Source organism: Pipistrellus kuhlii, unplaced genomic scaffold (assembly GCF_014108245.1).
Source record: "Pipistrellus kuhlii isolate mPipKuh1 unplaced genomic scaffold, mPipKuh1.p scaffold_m20_p_2, whole genome shotgun sequence".
NCBI lineage: Eukaryota > Metazoa > Chordata > Mammalia > Chiroptera > Vespertilionidae > Pipistrellus > Pipistrellus kuhlii.
In genome coordinates, this window is record NW_023425515.1 from 168,433,848 (window position 1) to 168,454,434 (window position 20,587).

At 60.2% G+C, this 20,587-nt stretch overlaps 1 protein-coding gene across 18 annotated transcripts in view; it reads left to right on the forward strand.

The window, feature by feature from the left end:
* Window positions 1-629: 629 nt before the first annotated feature.
* PTPRF (protein tyrosine phosphatase receptor type F) overlaps window positions 630-20,587 on the forward strand; it is an 86,873-nt gene continuing 66,915 nt past the window's right edge. For 11 of the 18 annotated variants that reach the window (XM_045584708.1, XM_045584714.1, XM_045584719.1 and 8 more), the window contains exons 1-3: window positions 630-823; window positions 7,603-7,676; window positions 15,428-15,557. In XM_045584708.1, the coding sequence (XP_045440664.1) occupies window positions 15,473-15,557 (85 nt within the window). In that variant the 5' untranslated portion in view covers window positions 630-823; window positions 7,603-7,676; window positions 15,428-15,472. The remainder of the gene's footprint in view (window positions 824-7,602; window positions 7,677-15,427; window positions 15,558-20,587) is intronic. The other 7 variants (XM_036446500.2, XM_036446502.2, XM_036446501.2 and 4 more) reach the window with 1 other exon arrangement.

Genomic DNA, 20,587 nt, shown 5'->3' on the forward strand with positions numbered 1-20,587 from the left:
TCCCAATTCAGGCAGTGTGCTGGCATTGACCTGGGGTTGGATTGGAGTTCTATGTAAGGTTTGGGGTTCCGAAGAGAGCACTGGGTTCATAACAAGGTAGCTATTGGGCTTTAGGGCTCATAGAGCAATGGGGAACTCCGTATGGGCACCAGGGTTGATGCTATTGTCACTATCAAGCTTCAAGCTTAGGTAGAGAGGACAAGGAGATTTAGAGGCATTATCGGCATTTGGGCTCACTATGGGGCTTCAGATTTAAATCTCTGCTTGAGCCAATCTCAGATTCAGGGGTTTGAACTCAATATTGAGTTTAGGGGTGGGTCAGGGCTCAATATTAGATTTGTATCCCAATGGGGAGGACGTGGGGTAGTATCAGGTTTACATTAGGACTGGGAACCACTAATAGGATCTGGAGTTTGGGTCAGCACATGCCCATTACCGGGGTCTGGTTCAGTACTGGGAGCTCCAGTCGCTCACACTCGGAGTTGGGTTGTGGCCTCGCCAGGCCTGCTTGGCTCGGCGGCTCTCTCTCTGAGCGAGAGTGCACGAGGGGAGGGGCGGCGCGGGCGCGCGCACGGCGGGGCAGGGGCGCGGGCGCGGCGCGCGGGGGCGCGCGGCTGGCGCTGGCGCGGGAGCGGCGGAGCGGCGGCGGCGGCGGCCGAGGCGGCGGCTCCAGCACCGGCTCCAGCTCGGGTGGCGGTGGCGGGAGCGGGACCCGGGGCGGCGGCAGAGGCGGCGGCGGCGGCGGCGGAGGCACAAGAGGAGAGCGAGCAGCAGCCTCAGCGGCTGGTGGGGGACATGCGGACCGACGGCCCCTGGAGAGGCGGTGAGCGACCCCCCGGGTCCCCCTCCCGGAGTCCCCTCCGCATTTGTTCCTTCCCCGCAGCCCCCGCCCTCTTCCCGCGTCCATCCGGCGAGGCTGGTGGCGGTCCCGGGGGGCTCGGGGCGCCGCCGAGGCCGGGCCGCGCCCCCACCTGCCGCGCCCGCAGCCTCGGCTCGGTCCCCCCCCCCCTCACCCGGCGACTCCTCCCCGCGCTCCCCCCGCGGCCGGCAGACGCGCCCCCCGCCGCCGCGCCGGCTCCGCGCCGCCCTCCCCCGCCTGCCGGCCTCCCCGCCGCACCTGAGCCGCAGCCCGCGCCCCCCCAGCGCAAAGTTTCCCCTTTGCGTTCGCGCTCCCCCTCCTCCGCCCCGCCCCGCCCCGCCGGCCCCCTCCGCCCGCGCGGGCGCGCCCCGGGGGCGGCCCTCCGCCTCCCCCGACCACCCCGGCCCGGGCGGGTCCAGGCCGCGCCCCCGCCGCGCCGGCGCCCCCTCCCCGCCGGCGGGGGAGCCGCAGCGACGCGGCCCGGCTCGCTCGCTCGCGGCCCTGGCGCACGTGCGGTCCCGGGGTGCGCCGGGCAGGCGCGAGTTTGGAACCCTCACACCCCCCCCCTCCATCGCCAGTGCGGACTGGGGAGGGGCCGGGGCTGGGGTCGGGCCGGGGCGGGCTGGATCCACCCCACCCACCCCGGGCCGTGTCCAGAGGCCCCGGAGCGACCTGCCCCGGGAGGACGTGTCCACTCGCACCCGCTCCGGAAAGTTCACTCCGTCGCCCGCGCCCCGTCCCGTCCCGCCCCGTCCCGTCCCCGGGTGCCCCGGTCCTCGTCGCGGTGCCCGCGTTTGTGTATCTGCGCTCCGTTCTTCCTTCCCTCCTGTGTCTCGGGCTCTCTCTGCCCTTCAGCATCTCTGTGTCTCTGTCTCCCTGTGTCACTGCCTCCCCAACGCACCTCCCCTTCCCCCGCCGCAATCCCGGGGGCTGCCTCTGCTCTCCCTCCCCGGTCTCTCTGTTCTCTCTCCCCCCGGGTCTCTGCGTTCCTCCTCGGGGTTCTCTGCTGCGGTTCCCCCCCCCCCCCCCCAATCTCCGGGTCTCCCCTCCTGGGTCTCTCCCTGGGTCCTGTCTCTCCCTGGTCTCCTGGCGGCTCCGCATTCCTCCGCGAGGCCCCCTCCCCATTTCTGTGGAATGCTGCCCCTCAGGTTCTTCCATCCCAGGGTGGGGGAAGGGCCAGCCTTTCTCCCTGTTTCAGCACTCCCCCGACGCCCAGCACGGGGCCCCTGGGAGGAACAGGTTGGGGGGTGGGAGCCCTGCCCCTGTGCGAGCTGCGGACGGGAAGGGAGGGAGGCTGCCGGTGTGAGGGGATCCTCTGGATTCCCCCGGGGACGGGGACGCGGAGCCTGGGAGGCTGGGCTGCTGAGTGTGTTGGTTGGTGATCAAGGCTCCACTTTGGCTCCTGAACAGACAAGGGCAGGGATCCAGAGTGACCCTGTGCGGGATCTGGCTGGGGAACCCAGGAAGTGCTCTGGGGTGAGAGGCCTGGAAAGGGAGCCCCGGGGAGCTTCCGGCGGGGTCTTGGAGAGAGAAGAATCCCACCCCCAGCCCCAACAGGGAAAGGGTCTGCGGAGGGATTCTTCCGGTGGCAGCAGGGATCTGATGTGATCCAGGGGAGGGTTCTGACAGGAAATCTCAGGAAATTCTATGCTTGGCTCCTTGTTAACTCTTGCTTGCTTCAAGAGAGCAAGAAAATCCCGGTTTTGCACTGATTATATGGACAAACCCAGGACTTAAAGGAGCAGCAGGTATAACTCCCCAGGCACAGCTCCCCACATCCGCCGCCCCAGGCACAGGCCACACACTCACACCCCCTCATTTCCACACTCGGCTCACCCCCCACACACATCCACTTGCCTCACTGCCCTCACGCTGGTACACTGGGGCCTGCATGGCAGCCGGAGATCAGAAATCTGCTGTGCTTGCAGGCCCTGCACCAGCCCCTTCATGCGTGTGCTCTCACAGCACCACCGTGCACACCCAGGGAGGGGCGTGTGCACACTCAAGTCCTGTGCATTCTCATGCCCACTTGCTTGCACGTTTTTGCTTGCTCAAGGTCCTCGTTGGAAATGGCTAGTCTAGTCGTGTTTTCTTTTCCATGTGTTCTTCCTCTCCTCCTCTTTTCTTCCCTTTAGCAGGGAAGTTGTTTTGATATCATTCCTTCCTCCCTGTCTTTCTCCCGCCAGCACCTCCTGACCTCCTCTGTTCAGCTTTGTGCACCCACCCTGGGAGGTGGATGGGTGTAGGGACTTCTAAAAGAGGAGGCTGGATCTGAGTGGTGGTGAAGCAGGAATTGTGTGTGTGTGTGTGTGTGTGTGTGTGTGTGTGTTTTGGGGGGGCACAGTAAGGGGAGACTGGCTAAAACTTTTCTTGGAAATTGTATTGGTATGCCACAAAATGCTGGCCCTGGTGATCTGTGCTCCCCTCTCTCTCCTCTCACCCTAACTCTGGGAGTCCGTTATTGAGGGCCCTTGGTCAGGGGGAGGTGGCAGCTAGACCTTCTCCACAGAGGCTGTGACACACAATGTACAATAGTTCTCCCACATTTTGACTTGAGACCTCGAGGAGCTCATTTCCTCCTGAAGGCTCAGTTATACCCCCGGTAAAATGGGGCATCTAATCCAAGGCAGTTGTGAGAATCCAAGGCAACGGGATGACAGCGCATCAGCAGCAGTGGCATTCGCTTCCGCTGCGATTGTGACACTGCTGTGTGCTTGCACCAAGCTTGCAGCCAGGGTCTTGCCCTTGAGAAGCTCATGGTCCCTGGGGGAACAGATTGCATCATGGGATTGTAGAGCAATTCAGTAGCCTCTTATTGATTGCCAACTGTGCGCCAAACTCTGGGCTAGGCACTTTCAGCCCGGCTGCTCTGCTTCCGTGGGACTAACAGCTGTGCAGCAGAGGCAGCCCACCACCCCTTAGCAGCTACTGAGATGGAGCTCATCATGAGTTCACCTAAAGCAACTCGAATTCTGAGCTGAGGTTAGAAAGTTAGGGCTATTTAATAGGAAAAGGCAGAGGGGAGAGAGTCCAGAGGTCAAAGTGAGATAAGTCCCAGAGGATACCAAGAAGGGGCTATCTGAATTGGGTTTTGAGAGATGAATAGGAGTTTTCCAGTTGAAGAAAGGGCATTCCAGACGGCGGGGGGGGGGGGGGGGGGGGTGGGGGGGAAGAGGACACACACAAAAAAACAGTAGACGTAAAGACTCACTCAGAGGCTTGTTACTTATGGGGTATCAGATATAGTGGATCACAGAGGGCCTTCAATGCCCCCTTCAGTAGCTGTGACTTTATTCCGAGAACACCCCAGGGAGACCCAAACAAAGGATGAAAGCCTGGGAGTGGAAGATGCGCAGGGTGTTACACGTGTGATCAGATTTGTTTCTGGAAGAGGACTCTGTGGTTGTGGGAAATGGATGGAGGCAGGATGCTCAGTGAGTCGGTTGAGAGAGAATGGTGGCTTGGATAGGGCAGTGGCGCGGAGCCATTTAGAAGGCACATTTAAGACAGGATGGTTTGTTGGATGTGGGATGAGGAAGAGGAAGGGGCCCGGGTTCCCGGAAGTGAAAAGTGGGGCCTTCACAGAGCTAGGGACTTAGGAGGAGGGGTAGGTTTGGAAGGCAGACCATGAGCTCAGGGTTGGACACATTGCTTTGAGATGCAGCATTTGAGGTCTGGGCCGGGGTGTGTGTGTGTGTGTGTGGTGTCTCCGGACCTCCAGCAGGGCGTTGAGCGTGAGCACCTGGAGTGTGAGAGAGAAGCCTGGGCCGGTGACAGGATGGAGAGTTACGAGGGTAGAGCTGTGCTCATCAAGAGAAGACAACCTCAGCGGGTTAAGAGCGCAGACTCTGGTTTCTAACTGCTGGGGTTCAACTTTGTTGGTGGCAGTGTAACTTTGAGCAAACTTCACATCTCTGAGTCAGTTTTCTCACTTTGTCGACTGTGTGTGATAACATTCTGCAGCCGGATGGGGTTGTTGTGAGGATTGAAGTTAATGTGCTGCAAGTGCTATAGGACAGGCCTGGCATCTAGGAAGCACCACTGTGACCAGCATGGCGGTGCACACCCACCTCCGTCGGAATGAGGGGCCTTACAGACCGCCTTGTGAAGGGCAGGGCACCTGCTCGTCCAAAGTAGCTGCAGTTCTGAGCTTCGGCTGGCAGGTTGGGGAGCTCGGCAAAGGGAGTGCCCCACTCTCGCCCCCCAATCGTGTTTGTGGGATTGTGTGTGTGTTGCTCAGGTATTTTTGATCTTCAGATGGGCCGATATGAGGAGACTGGAGGAGGAAGCCCTGGGGAAGAGACCCTGTGTTTGGACGATTCCCAGATATAGGAGGGGATTCTCAGCGTGTTCACTTGCCCATCTCCCTCACCCCGCCTGAACCCCGGGTATCTAGTGAGGTTCTTTCTTCCTGTGTCTGCCTCTGAGGCTCAGATGCACCAGTATTTTGGGTCTCCCCAACCTCCAGATCTGGAAAGGATGGTTCTCGCTCCTCGGCAGGGTTGAGGCTGTTGTGTTCGGTTCCTGGGGCAGCCGAGGGGGCTTGCCTGAGGGTTGCTCTGGAGGGGCATCCGTGCTTCTCTGCCTTTTAGCTTGTTCCTGGGCCCGCTGCCAGGCCACGACCAAGACCCCTGCTGGGGGCCAGCGCCAGGGTGCTGCCAAGGCCTTCTTACGTGATCTTGGTCCTGGCCGCCCACCTCAGCCCTTCTGAGGCCTCTCTGGATGCCCATCAGAGATATCTAACCTGTTTCCGGCACCAGTCAGGTTCTTTCTGAGTAGCTTTCTAGTTGATCTTCTGGGTGTATCCAGTAGTTCTGATCATTCTGCGCTTATCTCAGGATGAGTCTAGAGTCATTCTGGGTGATTCTGATTGTCGGTCTAGGTGGGTTGGGGGCCAGGTTGATCCTGGACTGGTGTGGTTCCAGGTGCTGTTGAATCCAGCCCTGAGGCCAATCTGTGTGCTCTAGGGTCTTCCCAAAGGCCCGTTTTATGTGCTCTCTGCCCGCCTTTGGCCATTTGGAGCACATACCTTTGTCCAGGTGTGGCTGCTGCTCAGCGGAGGTCCGGTCTGTGGACACCAGCCCCAGTCACCTGCTGTGGCCGTGGAAGCGGCTGTGTTGCCTGCTGGCTTGGGAGGGAGGCGGGGACCGGATCCTGGGACTCTGCCCCAGGGTCCCTGCGCCACGGTAGAGCCAGCAGCCTCGCATCTGGCACCGGGGAGGCCCCGCTGGCGTCCCCAGACAAATGGGCCTTTGAGTTTCGGACACGGGAGCTGGTTTGTCTGGCCAGACCCGCCTGACGGCCTGTGTGCTGGGAGCAGCGGCCAGAGGGGACTTTGTGGAGAAGTTCGGTGGTCTGGGGGAGGGGAGCCCTCCTGAGCGAGTCCCAGGACTGTTGTTGGTTCTTGGGGGCCGGGGGTGATGGAGGCAGGAGAGGGCCGCGCGGATGGTCCTGGGCTGGTGAGTCTCCCGTCGGCGAGGATGTCCCCCGTGGGGGCATAGGCGGTCGGTCTCCAGTGAGGATGATTCCCAGATCCAGGAGGCAGGCCTGGGCTGGTGAGGACCCCCTCCCTGAGCCCCATCTGGGTGTCGGCGGCTTTGGGAGGAGCGAAGATGGCATTGCTATGTGGGGCGGGGATCCATGTGCATGTGGGGGCGGGAGGTTGAGGATAAGCCCGTTTCGAGGTGTAGCCTGTGTCTTAATGGGCACCCACAAGCCGCCGAGCTGCGGTGAGGAGGTGAGGAGAGGGAGTGGGCGTGCCTGGCCCCTGCCCCCACCCGGGATGGTGCCCACCCCGGTGGAGGCTCTGTAATGGCTCTAGAAGGAAGGGGCCGGGCTTTGTTGCTGTGCGGGTGCCAGCGGAGGAGGCATCCCAGGGCACGCCTTCATTTTAAAAAATTACAGAGAAGCGGAAAGTAAAAAAAATAAATACTGTTTCTAACGCGTCTTTGAAGGCCGCACGTATGCTGGTGTGGTTCTTCGAAGCTGGCCCGTCTTCTGCAAACTCCTTCGTGCCTGCATCCACTCATTCCGCAGATCTGGACGGACCACCTACTGTGTGCCAGCTCTCTGCTGGGTACTGGGGATACAGAGCTGGCCCCGGGCACACACCCAGCGTATGGGTGTGACTCAGCGACCACTCAGCAGATGTATAAATAAATAAATCATCACATTTGTGGTCACTGCTCCAAGGCAAGGCCCAGCATGCAGTGTAGGATATCATGGGAGAAAGCACCATTGGCTCGGAGATCTGAGGGGCAGTTGGCGAGGAAAACATGGCCGGTGTGTTCCGGGCAGGGACAGAGGCGGAGGCTGGGAGACGGGGAGAAACGTGCCACCTCTGAGGACCGGAAGAGGAAGCTGCTGCAGTTGGCTGGTGGGAGGAAGGGAGGCATGGGCAGGTAGTGCTGAGCGGTGGGCCTCGCCAGCTGTCCGCCGGCTGGACGGTTATGCCGAGGAGTTTGGACACAGGGTGACTGCTGAGGCCGGGGACTTGGGCGGTGCTGTTCACAGCTCTCTCCTGGGGGCTGGGAGAAAGCCTGGCACACAGTAGGTGCTCAGGAGTATCGAATAGGCGTGAATGAGTGACGGGAAGGGCATTTTCACTGAACAGGGATCTTCCTTCGGGAACCTGCTTCCCCCCCGCCCTCCCTACACAAACAGTAAATGTTGAATGTCTTTCTGTGCCAGCGGTTATTCTGTGAGGAAGTTCTTAATGTTCTCATTCTGTCCACTCTGTCCAGGAAGGAGCAGAGGCCTCGGTTCTCCAAGAGTGCTGGTTGTCCACGAGCAACTGGTGTGAGCAAGCAGAGACCCGGTGAGTGTGCCCGGAGCGTGCGGGGTGGGCCTGCGGCCGAGCTGACGGGGGCCTGGACCCGGGAGGCGGGGATGGGGTGGAGAGGAAGGCTGTGGGTGCTCTGAGGGAGCTGGAGTGGACAGGACGGGGTGAAGGGCTGAATGTGGGGCGTGAGGGAGGTGCGGGGGGATGTCAGGGATGCTGTCCGGGTTTCTGACCGGAATGGATGGTGGAGCTGGGTTGGGACTGATCTTCAGTTTGTCGGCTGCTGTAGGTGTGACAGAGGCTTCTGGGTGACATCCTGGGATCTCTGCTTTTCCGTTTGCCGTGTTTCTGTAGAAAAGACTGTTCTCTTCTACAGCTGCCAGTTGTGGTCGGGGGAGTAGGGTACCCACAGGATCCGGAGCGCCTCATTCCTGGTCTCCTGGAGGCCCACTCCTCTTTTCTTTCCGCCGGAAGCACTAGTGGGTGGGTTGGAGAGTGAGGTTGGGAACCAGAACAAGATGGGCCTTGGGTGTTGGGCTGAACTCTGCACTTTTTCCTGAGGGGGATATGGCGTCATTAAAGATTCTTGGGCAGAGAAGCAGCATCCGGGCCTTCCCCTACCTATTTTCCCATCCTCTTGTCTACTTAGGAAACATTGTGTCTGCTGTGGAAATACAACAGCGAGCAAGGGGTGATTGAGGGGCACGATCAGATGTGCATTTTTGTGAGCTTAAAGGGGCACTGGTTAGTGTACACAGTGGAGTGGGAGGGAGTGTCCAGAGGCCCACTTAAAAGGCCAGCAGTGCCCTGACCAGGCCACTTGGCGTGTCACCCCATGCACCACAAGGCGATGGGTTCCATTCCCAGTTGGGGTGTGTACAGGGGCAATCCATCAGTGTTCCTCTCTCACATTGGTGTTCCTCCCTCTCTCTAAAAATCAATAAGTGTATCCTTGAGTGAGGATTTTAAAAAAGGTGGGTGATGCCGAAACCAGTTTGGGCTCAGTGGACAGAGCCTCAGCCTGTGGACTGAAGGGTCCCAGGTTCGATTCCGGTCAAGGGCATGTGCCTTGGTTGTGGGCATGTCCCCAGTGGGGAGTGTGCAGGAGGCAGCTGATCGATGATTCTCTCCCATCGATGTTTCTAACTCTCTATCCCTCGCTCTTCCTCTCTATAAAAAATCAATAAAATGTTTTATAAAAAAAAAAAAAAAAAAGGTGGGTGATCTTACCGACCTGTGGTGGTTGGGATGGGTGCAGGGCAGATTCAGACGTCCTGACCCGCTGGCTGTGTGTGGGGTGAGGAGGAGGACTGGTTGGCTTGGGTGACCGGGTCACGGCGGCACTCTTGCTGAGGGGGACCTGGAGGAGGAGCCGGGCGGGGGAGGATGGGAGCCATCCTCGGAGAGCTCCTGGAAGGCAGAGCCCAGGACTCCCTGTTCATCCTCCTGCCTCCTGGCTCCGGGCCCAGGGGGCTCACCGAGCAGCTCCGCATGGACGGACGGCTGAATGAAGAGGGCGCGGAGGAGACGGTTCCGCCTGGGTGGGGGAGGGCGATGAGTGTGTGGTGGGTACCCTCGGGGGCCGGGCCCTGTGCGGTGAGTGGACACGGAGGCGGTTTGGAAGGTGCAGCGAGAAAGGGCTTGTCACGGGTTGGAAGGGGGAGATGGGGCGGGCGGGTGTGGGGGTGCCTTATGTCCCTTTACCTGTCCGATCGGAGATGATGGATCTCTTAGCTCCCGGGAGCCCAGTCTTCCCGGGAGAGGTGCCTGCCAGTGGAACTCCCTGTCTTCCGGGGAGGCTGTTTGCTGCTGGCAGGGGTGCAGGGGTGCGGTTTCTGGAGGCAGCGCTGAGGTGGAGGGGCGGGGAAGACGCCCTGAGACCCTGAGGCCCCTGGACAGCTAATACAGGCGGAGGCCTCCGTGGGTACGGGCCCAGCGTGCTCGTAGGGGACTGGGGTCTGGGGCCGGGTCCAGGGCAGGTCACACCAGGCTAAGCTACGTCCGTGGAAAGATCCTGCTGTCTGCATCAGGGTTTTTCAACCTCAGAACTGTTGACGTGGACCAGATTCCCCTTTGTGGCCTCTTGTAGGATGTCTGTGGGATAGCTAGCAGCCTCCCTGGCTCCTTCCCACTCGATGCCAGTAGCACCTGTCCCCCCACCCTGGTCCTCAGTGTTGACAAATGTCCCCAGACGTTGTGTAATGTCCCTCGTGGGATGGAACCACCTCTTGCTGCCTTTCCTAATCTGTACCAACCTGGAGAACTGGGGACGGCCCGTCCAGGAAGCTAAGTTAGGGATGGGCCACTTGGGCTGAGCTCTGAAAGGTGAGTAGGTGGGGACAGGAGAAGGGCCTCCTCCTCAGTAGAGAGAGCAGAGGCCCTGGGGGCAGCCACCTGGGTGAGCCTTAGCCCAAAGGAGGCTCCACTCCCCTGGGGAGGGAGGCTGAGGGCTGGTGGCCGAGGGACTATGGCTGCAGGGAGGCGCCCTGGGTCTGCCCCCAGAGCTCAGCCTCTGCTGGACCTTGTGCCCTCCTCTTTCCCCTCAGAGATGCTGGGACACTCTCTCTAATCCCCTCTCCACTCTCAGGGGAGACTGGGAACCCGAGGGGGCCCAGCTGTGGGAGGGCAGGCGGGCTGTGGCTCCATGACAGGCCAGCGGGCGGGAAGAGGGACCGCAGCTCGCCGTCGGCCGCCTCCTTCCCCGGGGCTGGGGGCCCGGCCGAGCCCGTGATTGATTCCGGCCGTCGTTCGGCGCTGGGTTGGGTGAGAGTTGGAAACACGTTGGTTTTCCCTTCCCAAGTGTAAGGAGCCCGTTTCCGCCGCCGCCCCTGCAGGGCCGCGCGGTGAACTGTCCGGGACGTGACAAAGGGCTCGGGGAGCCGCCCGCTGATGAGGAGAAGACGAGCGGCTTCCGGCTTCCAGCCCCCGCCGCCCTCGGGCTCCTCTTGCTCACACGCCGGCCTCTCCCTGTGGCCTGCGCCCCGTGGGGCCCTGGGCGCCCCTCCTCCTGCCGATGTCCATGTTGGGGCCCCAGCCTCCTGGGAGCCAGGGTTCTCTGGCCTGGGGAGGAGACGGGAGGAACAGGTGGCATTTGGAGATTAATTAATATTTGTGAATGATAGCGTGTGCCCGAGGGAAACAGATCAATCTGTGTGTGCATATTCACAAGGAGGTCAGGAGGATCCCAGCTGTGCCCCAGCCAGGGGAAACCACCCCCACTGCCCCCATTTCTGGCGGCACGGGGTCTCCCGGGGGTGTGGCTGTAAGGCTGACAGGGGTGGCTCGGTTGGGCTCCGTGTAACGTGCATTTCCATGGCGATCGTATTGAGTCCCGTGGCTTGGTGTGGTGCCTGCTCTTCCTCCCTTCTCCCTCAGAGCAGTGACTCCCAGCGCCTTTGATTTCACAAACCCGTGCAGTTTCCAAAAGCACTTGGGGGCCAGGCATGGGGTTGGCAATTTTTTTATTTTGCCAAATAAGGACGTTACTTAAAATAATAATAATAATAATAATAATAATAATAATAATAACAACTGCTATCTGCTACCACCATCATTTCGTTCCGGAAAGGACATTTTAAAACCAAGGACAACGTTTGAGAATAAAGGACAGTCTACGGCCATACCACCCTGAACGCGCCTGATCTCGGAAGCTAAGCAGGGTCGGGCCTGGTTAGTACTTGGATGGGAGAATAAAGGACAGTTCTTGCCGAGAAAGGGCAGTTGGCAGCTTCACGCTGACGTAGCAAAGAAAAGGGATACGTTGAAAACCAGCTGAATGTAGGAAAGTGGCATTTAATTCCGTTCTGCGGCCTCAGACAGCGTGGGGCTGGCCACGTCCGTGCGTTAGCGCCGACGGCCCCCGGCGCCGTTCGGAGACGCGCCCGAGTGTGCGCGTGCTCGGGCCTCGTGGCATCTCGGGTGTTAGAAGCCCAGGCTCACCCAGCCGCGGTGGCGGGAGTGGCTCTGCTCTTCACATGGTTTCAGTAGGTTCTCTGCAGCCCCTTCAAGGCTGGCCTCGGCGCCTCTCTGCTCCTCGCCCGCCTTTCCCCCACCGGTGATGGGGGGGCATGGTGTCAGAGCACCTGGGCTTCCGGCAGCTGCATCTGGAGTGGGGGCCATCCGGGGGTTGGGGACTCTGGACGAGGGGGCCCCGGAGCTGGGAGTGGCCTGCACCACCTGACACGGGACAGGCTCTGTGCCCAGAATCTGGCGGGGCGGGAGGGGAGCTTGCTCATCCACGAGCTGGTGAGAGAGAAGCCCTGCTTTGGACAGCTACGCGGCTGCCTGAGCAGTTCCCTGAGAACGTGCCCATGTGTGTATGCCCGTACCTCCCCTCTCTGGGCAGCCATGTCCCTGAGCCCATGGGCCGCTGGAGGAGAGCTCTGGGGAGGGAAGGTCTTTTCAGTTTCTCCACTTTTGTCTGTTGTGCTTTCTGGATCTGAACAGGGTCATGTGTGCGCTAGACCCAGGAACAGGAAGGGTCCCGGAGTCCCCAAGCAGGAGCCACTTGTCTTTTGTCACATCCGGATGCAGCTGCTGGAAGCCCAGGTGCTCTGACACCATGGCCAGAATCTCATCCAGCGTCGTCCCTCGTGCTGTCTGCTCTGGAGTTACATCCCCGTGGGGGCTGTGTTATAGACACAGAACCCTTTCCGTCTATACAGGGCGACACCTCTGTGATAGAGTACTGCAGAGTGACACAACGGCCATGTCTGCCAGGCAGCTGCTCTCCCATGACGGGTGGGGCCTCTACGCCATGTTGGTGTCCGGACCAGACAGCTCTCCCTCCGGGATGTCCGCACCTGGGCGTTACGTTGCTGTGTGCACCAGGACAGCTACTGGGGACGAAGCCTCTGTGATAATGATATTGGGGAGTTACCTCTCGGGGTGACTGTGCTGGCTAATTGCACCTTCGTAATACCTGTTTTATGTCGTTTCATCCCCTTTCTGTCCGAACCAAGGAGCTAAGCTCCCAGGATGTGTGTTCGTCGGGGTGAAGTCCCTGTGCTGTCTGCACCGAGGGGGCTCACCCCGGCTGCTTTTCCTGAGGTTAAACCCTTGTGAATGTTGTGCTGTTGCCCCCATGATGTCTGTGGAAGCCCCTCTCCCTGTCTTTTGGTGCAGCACTCCCCGAAGCAGTGAGCCGTGATCTCTTCAGAGAGATCACAGCTTCGGGGGATGCTGCACCGAAAGACAGGGAGAGGGGCTTCCACACGACTCCAGGATGGTGGTGTCGGGACCATACCTGCCCGTCAGCCTGACGGGGCGTTTCGCCCCCCGATGGCTGCTGGGATGTGGACTTCTGCTGTTGGCTGCACCGCTGAACACAGTGCCAGGATGACCGAGCCCAGACAGGGCTCTGTGATATGTGACCTCCCGTCCCCCAAATGGCCATGCGGGGAGGGCATCGTGGCGGGGGCTCCCTCTCCCGGTCTCAGCCACCGGAGCTGTGTGACCGTGGAGCAGAATCCCAGGTGTTGCATAGATGGGGCTGGATGCCCATGTACCCTCGTCAACTTCCTCTCACTGCTCAGCCCCTGTCTCAGACTTCCGGCAAGATCCGGGACAAGGGACATCTCCCACCCACTTCCCTTTGTGTTCAGCCCCTTCCACTTCGCAGTCCTGCTTGCTTGGATCCAGCCCCTTTGCCCGCCTACTGCGCTCTGATCTCGGGGCCTTTGGCTTTCTCAGTGGAGGCTAGGGTTCGAGTTCTAGGGAGCAGGAGAGCCGCCTTCGAGTCCTGTCCTATCGTGTTCACCTCTGAAGGCCTCTTCCACTCTCTCCCTGTAGTCCTGTCCCCCCCTTGCAAAATCTTTTTAAAATTTATTTTAATTTTATTTTTTCCCCTTATTTTTTTAAATTAAATTATTATCCGTGTACATATCTTACCATGCCCCCCCTCCCATACATGCCCTCCCTCCCCAGAGTTTTGTGTCCATTGGTTGTACTTATGTGCATGAATACAAGTCCTTCGGTTGATCTCTTATCTCCCCCAGATCTCCCTCCCCTCCCTGCTGTAATTTGACAGTCTGCTTGTTGCTTTACTGTCTCTATATCTATCTTTTGGTTCAACAGTTTATAATGTTCTTTAATATCCATAAATGAGTGAGGTCATGTGGTGTTTCTCTTTCATTGACTGGCTTATTTCACTCAGCATGATGTTCTCCGATTCCATCCCGGTTGCTGCAAACGATGAGAATTCCTTCTTTTTCATGGCAGCATAGTATTCCATTGTGTAGATGTACCGTAGTTTTTGGATCCAATCATCTGCTGACGGGCATCTAGGCTGTTTCCAAATCCTAGCTATTGTAGAGCAAATTTTCTTATTGTGGGCCAGCTGTGACCACAACTCTCCCGCCAGAGTCAGTGCCTCCCACCGCAGGGCCATGAGGTGTATTCACTATCACTCGCTCCCCCTCGCATTCTTAGAGCATCGGTGAGAGACGAAGGAGCCAGCCCCTGCCCAGAGGAAAGCAGAAACAAAGCGGGTGGTCCCTGGTGTGCACCCCTGAAGCCCTCTCTGGGGGGGCCTGGAAGGGGCTCTCAGAAGCTCCCCCTTGGGGGTGGGCCACGAGAGCAGTGCCATCTGTACCGCGTGGTGTGTGTGCGCAAAATCCTGGAGGCGTTCAGGGAGCCCCACGTGTGATCTTCCCCCTGCACAGGTTCCTGTCTGTGTGGGTGCGACTTTGGAGCCTGTGGCTCTGTGACATTTGCCCGTGGCCCTGCTGGGACAAGAGCAGAGGGGGTACGGGTTGGATCCAGGGTTCAGCACCCCCATTCCTGGCCCCTAGGGCCTCCCTATGGTTTCCCATTGGAATGGGGAGGTGCTGCGGGGATCGGCAGGACCGGGGTGGCCAGGTGGACAGCTGCAACTTGTCTAGAGCGTGTCCCGGCGAACCCGGACCGGCTGTGGCTTTGACTCCAGGCCCCTGATTCCTGGATCCTATCAGCCATCACTATCAAGTGTGCGCTCAGGTCTGCACTCAGCATGTGGGGTCTGGCCTCCTGCCTGTTCCCTCCCCGCCGAGAGAGGAGGGGGGGGAGCAGGGTGCCCGGGGGCTCTGGGGCCCCTAGCCCCTGTGGGTCTGCTAACTTGGCCCTGATCTCTGTCTCTGCCCTGTCGTGTGCAGTCTCTGTATCCCTGACCTCGTCTCCCTGTCCCTGCCCCTTAGGGAGGCCAGTTGGGAAGGCAGGCTCTGGGATGGAGCGTCCCTGCACACTGGTTTCCTTAGTCCCTGCCCCCTGCTCAGGTTTAGGGCATGACCTGAAAGCCTCTTTTTATTATTATTATTATTATTTTATTCTTTCTTTTTTTTTTTACCGAGAGGAAGAGAGAGGGATAGAGAGCTAGAAACATTGATGAGAGAGAAACATCCACCAGCTGCCTCCTGCACACCCCCTACTGGGGATGTGCCCGCAGCCAATGTACATGCCCTTGACCGGAATCGAACCTGGGACCTTTCAGTCCGCAGACCGATGCTCTCTCTATCCAATGAGCCAAACCGGTTTCGGCCTGAAGGCCTCACACTCTCTGTCTCTATAGCGTGACTATTGGGCTATTTGAAGGGGGATGGGTCACTGGAGGGTCAGTGAGCAGCCTCGGTGGTCACAGGGGTCAGAAGGTGATCATTGAACAGTACAAGGGGGTATCTGTTGGCCTGGGCTCCGGATGGTCCGTGAGGATGAGCAGGTGTCTGGGTGGTAAGGCCAGGAGGTGGCATGGGTGGGCAATAGGGACATGGGTGGGTAAATAACAGCTGACGAGCTCGCCCTTCTCTCCGTCACAGGTCGATTGTCCTGGGCCGCGGCTGGCTGTGGCGCTGGAGCTGTGGATGGCCCCTGGACCACGGAGGAGGATGCTGCCCCTTGTGCCCGCACTCGTGATGCTTGGTTTGGTGGTCGGCGCCCACGGCGACAGTAAGTCTGACCCTTCCGGGGGTGGGGTCTCCCAGCTCCAAAGATGGTGCCCCTCCTTGCTGGGCTCTGGGATGGGGACAGGACCAGCTACCAGGGAAGGGACAGGATGGCCGGATGCCCCTCCAGACCTCCCGTCCTAGAAAGAACCCCCCATCCATGCTTGCTGGGTGCATCCTGTGGAATGCGGCGTGTCCCCTCAGGCCCTGCAGGACTGGGCGCGTCGGAGTGCTATCCTGTTTTATGGGCTGGCGGTAAGACATGTCCGAGACTCATGTGGTCACTGGGTGACATGCTCAGGCGTGTATGGTGTCCGCCGCTGCAGATCTGTGCACAAGGCCCAGCGGGAGCCATGTCGGGGGTTGGCATGGGAATCGGGGGGCGCAGGAGGCAGAGCCATTGAGCTCTTCCCTGGGCTGGACCCTGGGAGACGGAGGTGGAGGTGTGGAGACGCTGAGCCCCTCCTTCCCCTCTCCCCTCTATCTTTCAGACAAAGGGGCATCCCCTTCTCCCCCGCCCTCTGCACTTGCCCAGGAGGTAGTGGGGCTCCAGCACTCCTGTGTGTGTGTGTGTGTGTGTGTGTGTGTGTGTTGGGGGAGGTGGGATTGTCCCCTGCCCAGCCCGATCCAACTCCGAACTTTAGTCCCTTTCCTGCCGCCCTTCCCCCTGCCTGGCACTAGGAGACTGGCCGCCCCGTCACCATGGTTACCATTGCTTGGTTACTGGTGGGAGGCGGGGCACGGGGCGGATTTAGCCAATCTGCACGCTGAGGGGGAGGGGCGAGGTCGGAGCCCAGGTCCCTGGGGGAAGGGGCTGTTCCCAGCCTGCTCTGAGCCCAGGGGTGGCTCCCGGCCAACCCAGGGGTCAGCAGGCCATAGGGTTTTCCACATCCCCCGCCCCCTCCCAGTCGCCAGGCAAAGATCCCTGTCCTTGCTCCACACAGGCCCTTTCTCCTAATGGCTCATTAATTATTCAGGACCAGATCTGGGGAGGGGTTGGACTGGAGCTCCTGCCCTTTGTCCTCCCTGGTGGGGCTAGAAGGGCAAGAGGGAGGGGAGGTAGTCCTCCCCCGGGACGTGGGGGTGAGGGGTAGTGGGAGCACTGAGGTGCAGGCAATGGGAGGGCCGGACCAGCGGAGCAGGGTGGGGATGGGGTGGCTGGAGACTGCTTGAGCCGCAGGGACAGGTTGGGGTAAAAGCAATCTGGTGTCTCCCACATTGGCAGGGAGGCGAAGGCTTGTCAGGACCTAGGTGTGGTCAGTAGCCCTTGGACATCGTGGCCCTTGGACATTGCTCTCCCTCCCCCACCCTGGACGCTCTCAGGGCCTGCAGACGGAGCGGGAAGGCAGAGGGAGGACTGCCCAGCTGGGCTTTCGGAGTCAGCACATCCTGGGAGAATGACTGCCTTTCCCCCTGCTTCAGGCCCAGCGTGCCCCAACCTGTACCCCTCGCGCTCATCCCCCCAAACCTGCTCGTCTTCCTGTGTTTTCTCTCCTGGCGCAAGGCATTACCACCCACCCCGCCACCCAAGTCAGAAACCTGGGCCTCCTCCAGCTCCTCCCTCTCGCTCCCCACCTCTAATCCATCACCACGGCCTGTTGTCTCTACCTTCTAAGTATCTTTGGAATGCGTCCACTGCTCTCCCCGCTCCCTTCGCCCAAGCCACCCTCGGCTCTGGTCTGGGCTTTTGTGTGCAACAGCCTCCTCGTAGCTTCCTTGTCTCCGTCTCCCTTCTCATCATCCATTCTTCGTCCCAAAGTAAAAGTCACGCTGCGAAATGAAAGCCTGATCATGTCACCCCCACCCTCAGTTTAAAACCCCTCACTGCCCTAGCTGGTTTGGCTCCGCGGATAGAGCATCAGCCTGCAGTCTGAAGGGTCCCGGGTTCGATTCCGGTCAAGGGCATGTGCCTTGGTTGCGGGCACATCCCCAGTGGGGGGTGTGCAGGAGGCAGGAGGCAGCTGATCAACGTTTCTCTCTCGTCGGTGTTTCTGACTCTCTCTCCCTCTCTCTTCCTCTCTGTGAAAAATCAATAAGATATATTTAAAAGCCAAAACCGGTTTGGCTCGGTGGATAGAGCATCGGCCTGCAGACTGAAGGGTCCCGGGTTCCGTTCCAGTTAAGGCCACAGGCTGGGGTTGTGGGCTCGAGCCAATCAATGATTCTCTTCATTGATGTGTCCATCTCTCTCCTCCCTTCCTCTCTGAAATTAATAAAAATGTTTTAAAATAGCAATAAAAGCCCTCAGTTGCCTCTCTGTTGCCTCCAGGATCAAGCCTAAGGGTCTCAGCTCTTCGTTAGGCCCTGCACTGTCAAGCATCCGCCAACCGTATCCTGCACTCACTCTGGACCCTCCCCTCCCACATCCTCTCCCCCATGCGGACCTCTCCCAGTTGCTCAGTTCCCCCCAGGCCTCTGTGCCTCTTGTTTCCTCTGCTTGGAACACTCCTCCCCATCCCCTTCCCTGGCCAGTTCCTGCTCAGCTGGAGCCATCACTTCCTCCGTGCGCTAGTCCTCCGTACTCCCCTCGGACTGCATGATTGTGACCGTCTGCTTTAGGTCTGCCTGTCCTACTGGACTGTGAGCTCCGAGGGATCGGGCCATGTCCAGCTCGGATCCTGGTGAATGAAAGAAGGGATGGGCCCCGAGTAGAAATTGGTGCAGAGCAGAACGGTTTTTAGAGCAGAGTCTGAACACCTTCACGCTGGTCCCTTAAGAACCAGAGGTCAGGGTCTTGAATGTAGGAACCAGCCGGAGACCCTGAAGTAGGTGAATTGGGCTCTGCTCCCAGGCAGAGCGCCATGGGCCGGGGTCCTGGGCCGGGTCTGTCTTCCAGGCCTGCCTTACACCGCGTGCACTTCTGGGTCTGGCCCTCCCCCCCGCTGTGGCCAGGCTGGAGCTGGGCTTGGGAGACTTCTCGCCAGGGGCGAGCCTCCCTCGTGGACAGGGCTGCCGCCAAAGGTAGGGCGGGCACCCCAGAGAATCGACGACCGGGGCAGTGAAGCGTGGCGCGGACAAATGTGTTTCCATGGGCCTCCTAACGAGACAAATGAATGGGGGCCCTGGCCTCGGAGGGGAGTTGAGGGGAGGGAGGTGGAGAGGCAGCTGCCAGGGTTAGCAGCCCAGGGGCCCCAGCATCGATGCCTAGTCAGATCCGAGGGAGACCTGGGCACCGGGGGCTTGGGCAGTACCCCCAGCCTGGGGCTTTACGGCTTCTCCAGCGGAGGCTGTGGGGCCAGAGGCGGCCCAGAGCAGCAGGAGGAGGCTTCTGCTGATCTGCCGTGCGGGGCAGGTGCCAGGGGGAAGAACCCACACAGGCCTGCCTTCGGAACCTGAAGTGTGGGTCACTACCTCAGGTGCTGCGGGAGCTGGGACCTGGCTGGGCACAGAGGCAGTGGCCTAAGGGTCTTGGGAGGAGGGCTGGGAGACTTCCTGGAAGAGGGGGAGCCCCTGAAGGGTAAGTGGGCATTTGCTAATTGGGGGGGGGGGTATCACATAACAAGATGAGATTGGGGGAAGAAGCACTGGTGGGCCTAGGCTTCTCCATGGAGCTCATGGGAGAGCCTCAGTGAGAGCCATGCCCCGTTTGTCCCCAGGGACACACAGGAATGCAGGGGCCCTGGCTATGGCTCCGTTACTTGGAATCTTAGGAGCCGAGAGTAGGATGCCCGATGGCTGGAGGGGCAGGTGGTGGGTGGGCACAAGGGTCTGAGTAGCGGAGGATGTGTCTGTCATATCATCCCCTGCCCCCACCCCACCCCACCCCATTGCCTGTGGAGCTGGAACACGCTGGGTGCTGCCCGCAGCTCTGCAGTGCCCTCCCACCTACCCTCACAGGCAGCGAGGACCTGGACTCCCGTCTAGACTCTGCCCTCTGTGGGACTTCCAGCAGGTTGTTTTCTCTCTCGGGGCCTGCTTTCCTATTGCGCAACGAGGGCAATCACTGAACAGGCTCACCGAGGTCACCTGTTCCCGGCACCTGGCACCTAGTGTGTACTTCCCCCACCGGAGACCAGGGCCCAGGGCTCCTTGGGTGTCCCCCAAGAAGAGCCCAGGGTTATCTTTGAGCCTGCTTCCTGGGTGGGGGGCAGGGGCGGTCACCAGAGCCGGGACTAATGAGTCCCCAGCTCATTAGGCGGTTCAGGGCCTGGGAAACCACCTCCCCGGAGCACCCTCCCCCGCCTGGCAGTCCCTCGCTGCCGCGTGTCTGCCCTCTGCTTCCGCGTGCTGTTTGCGCCGTGTGTACGGGCACTCCGTAGGGAAGGCACAAAATAGCAGCGAGTCTCGGTGGAGGAGCTTTGGAGGTGGCCCCGTTTGGCTGTCCCCCAGGGTCCGGCTGCCCAGCCACTCCCAGGCCAGCCCACCGTTGCCTCTCGCCCACCTTGCATGGTCTCCGCAGCCCCAGGGTTTCTGGGTGCTGAGCAGGCTCCCACAGGCTTGGGGGTGGGACGCCCGAGCGGGGCAGGGCACACAAAGACAAGGAGGTGCCCACGGGCCTGGCCTGTCGGAGCAGGCCTGGGTGGGGGGCTGAGCCGTGTTCCAGAGCAGTACGTGGCCCGTGGCAGGTGCTGTTTTTTTTTTGTTTGTTTTTTTTTTTTTGAAGGAGTCAAGATAGGGGAGCCTGGAGAGGTTAGCAGGAGCGAGAGTGGGGAAGGGAGTGGGGAGAGAGGCAGACACAGGGCTTGGAGCTGGGGAGAGAGAGACTTTCGAGTTTCTGCTACCTGCTTACAGGTCTGCCTGGTGAACAGAAGGGGCGCGGGCTCGGCCGGGCTTTGGGACGGGGATGAGCTGGAGTTTGTTTTGGCTCCTGTGCAGTGCGAGGTGCCCTTGGGTGGGGGGGACACTCGGGGGTGCTGAGGAAAGCCAGAGCCGGGCCAGACGGAGGGGAGGGGAGGGGAGGGCCCGGCCCCCCACCCCCCGGGCTGCCCGAGGCTTGGGCTGCGCTGCCAGTCTTGCCAAACGCTGGTGGGTGGGTGGCCAGGCGGGGCACTGGCCCCGCTCCAGGCCCCACGGGGTGTTCTGCCTCCTCCGTGG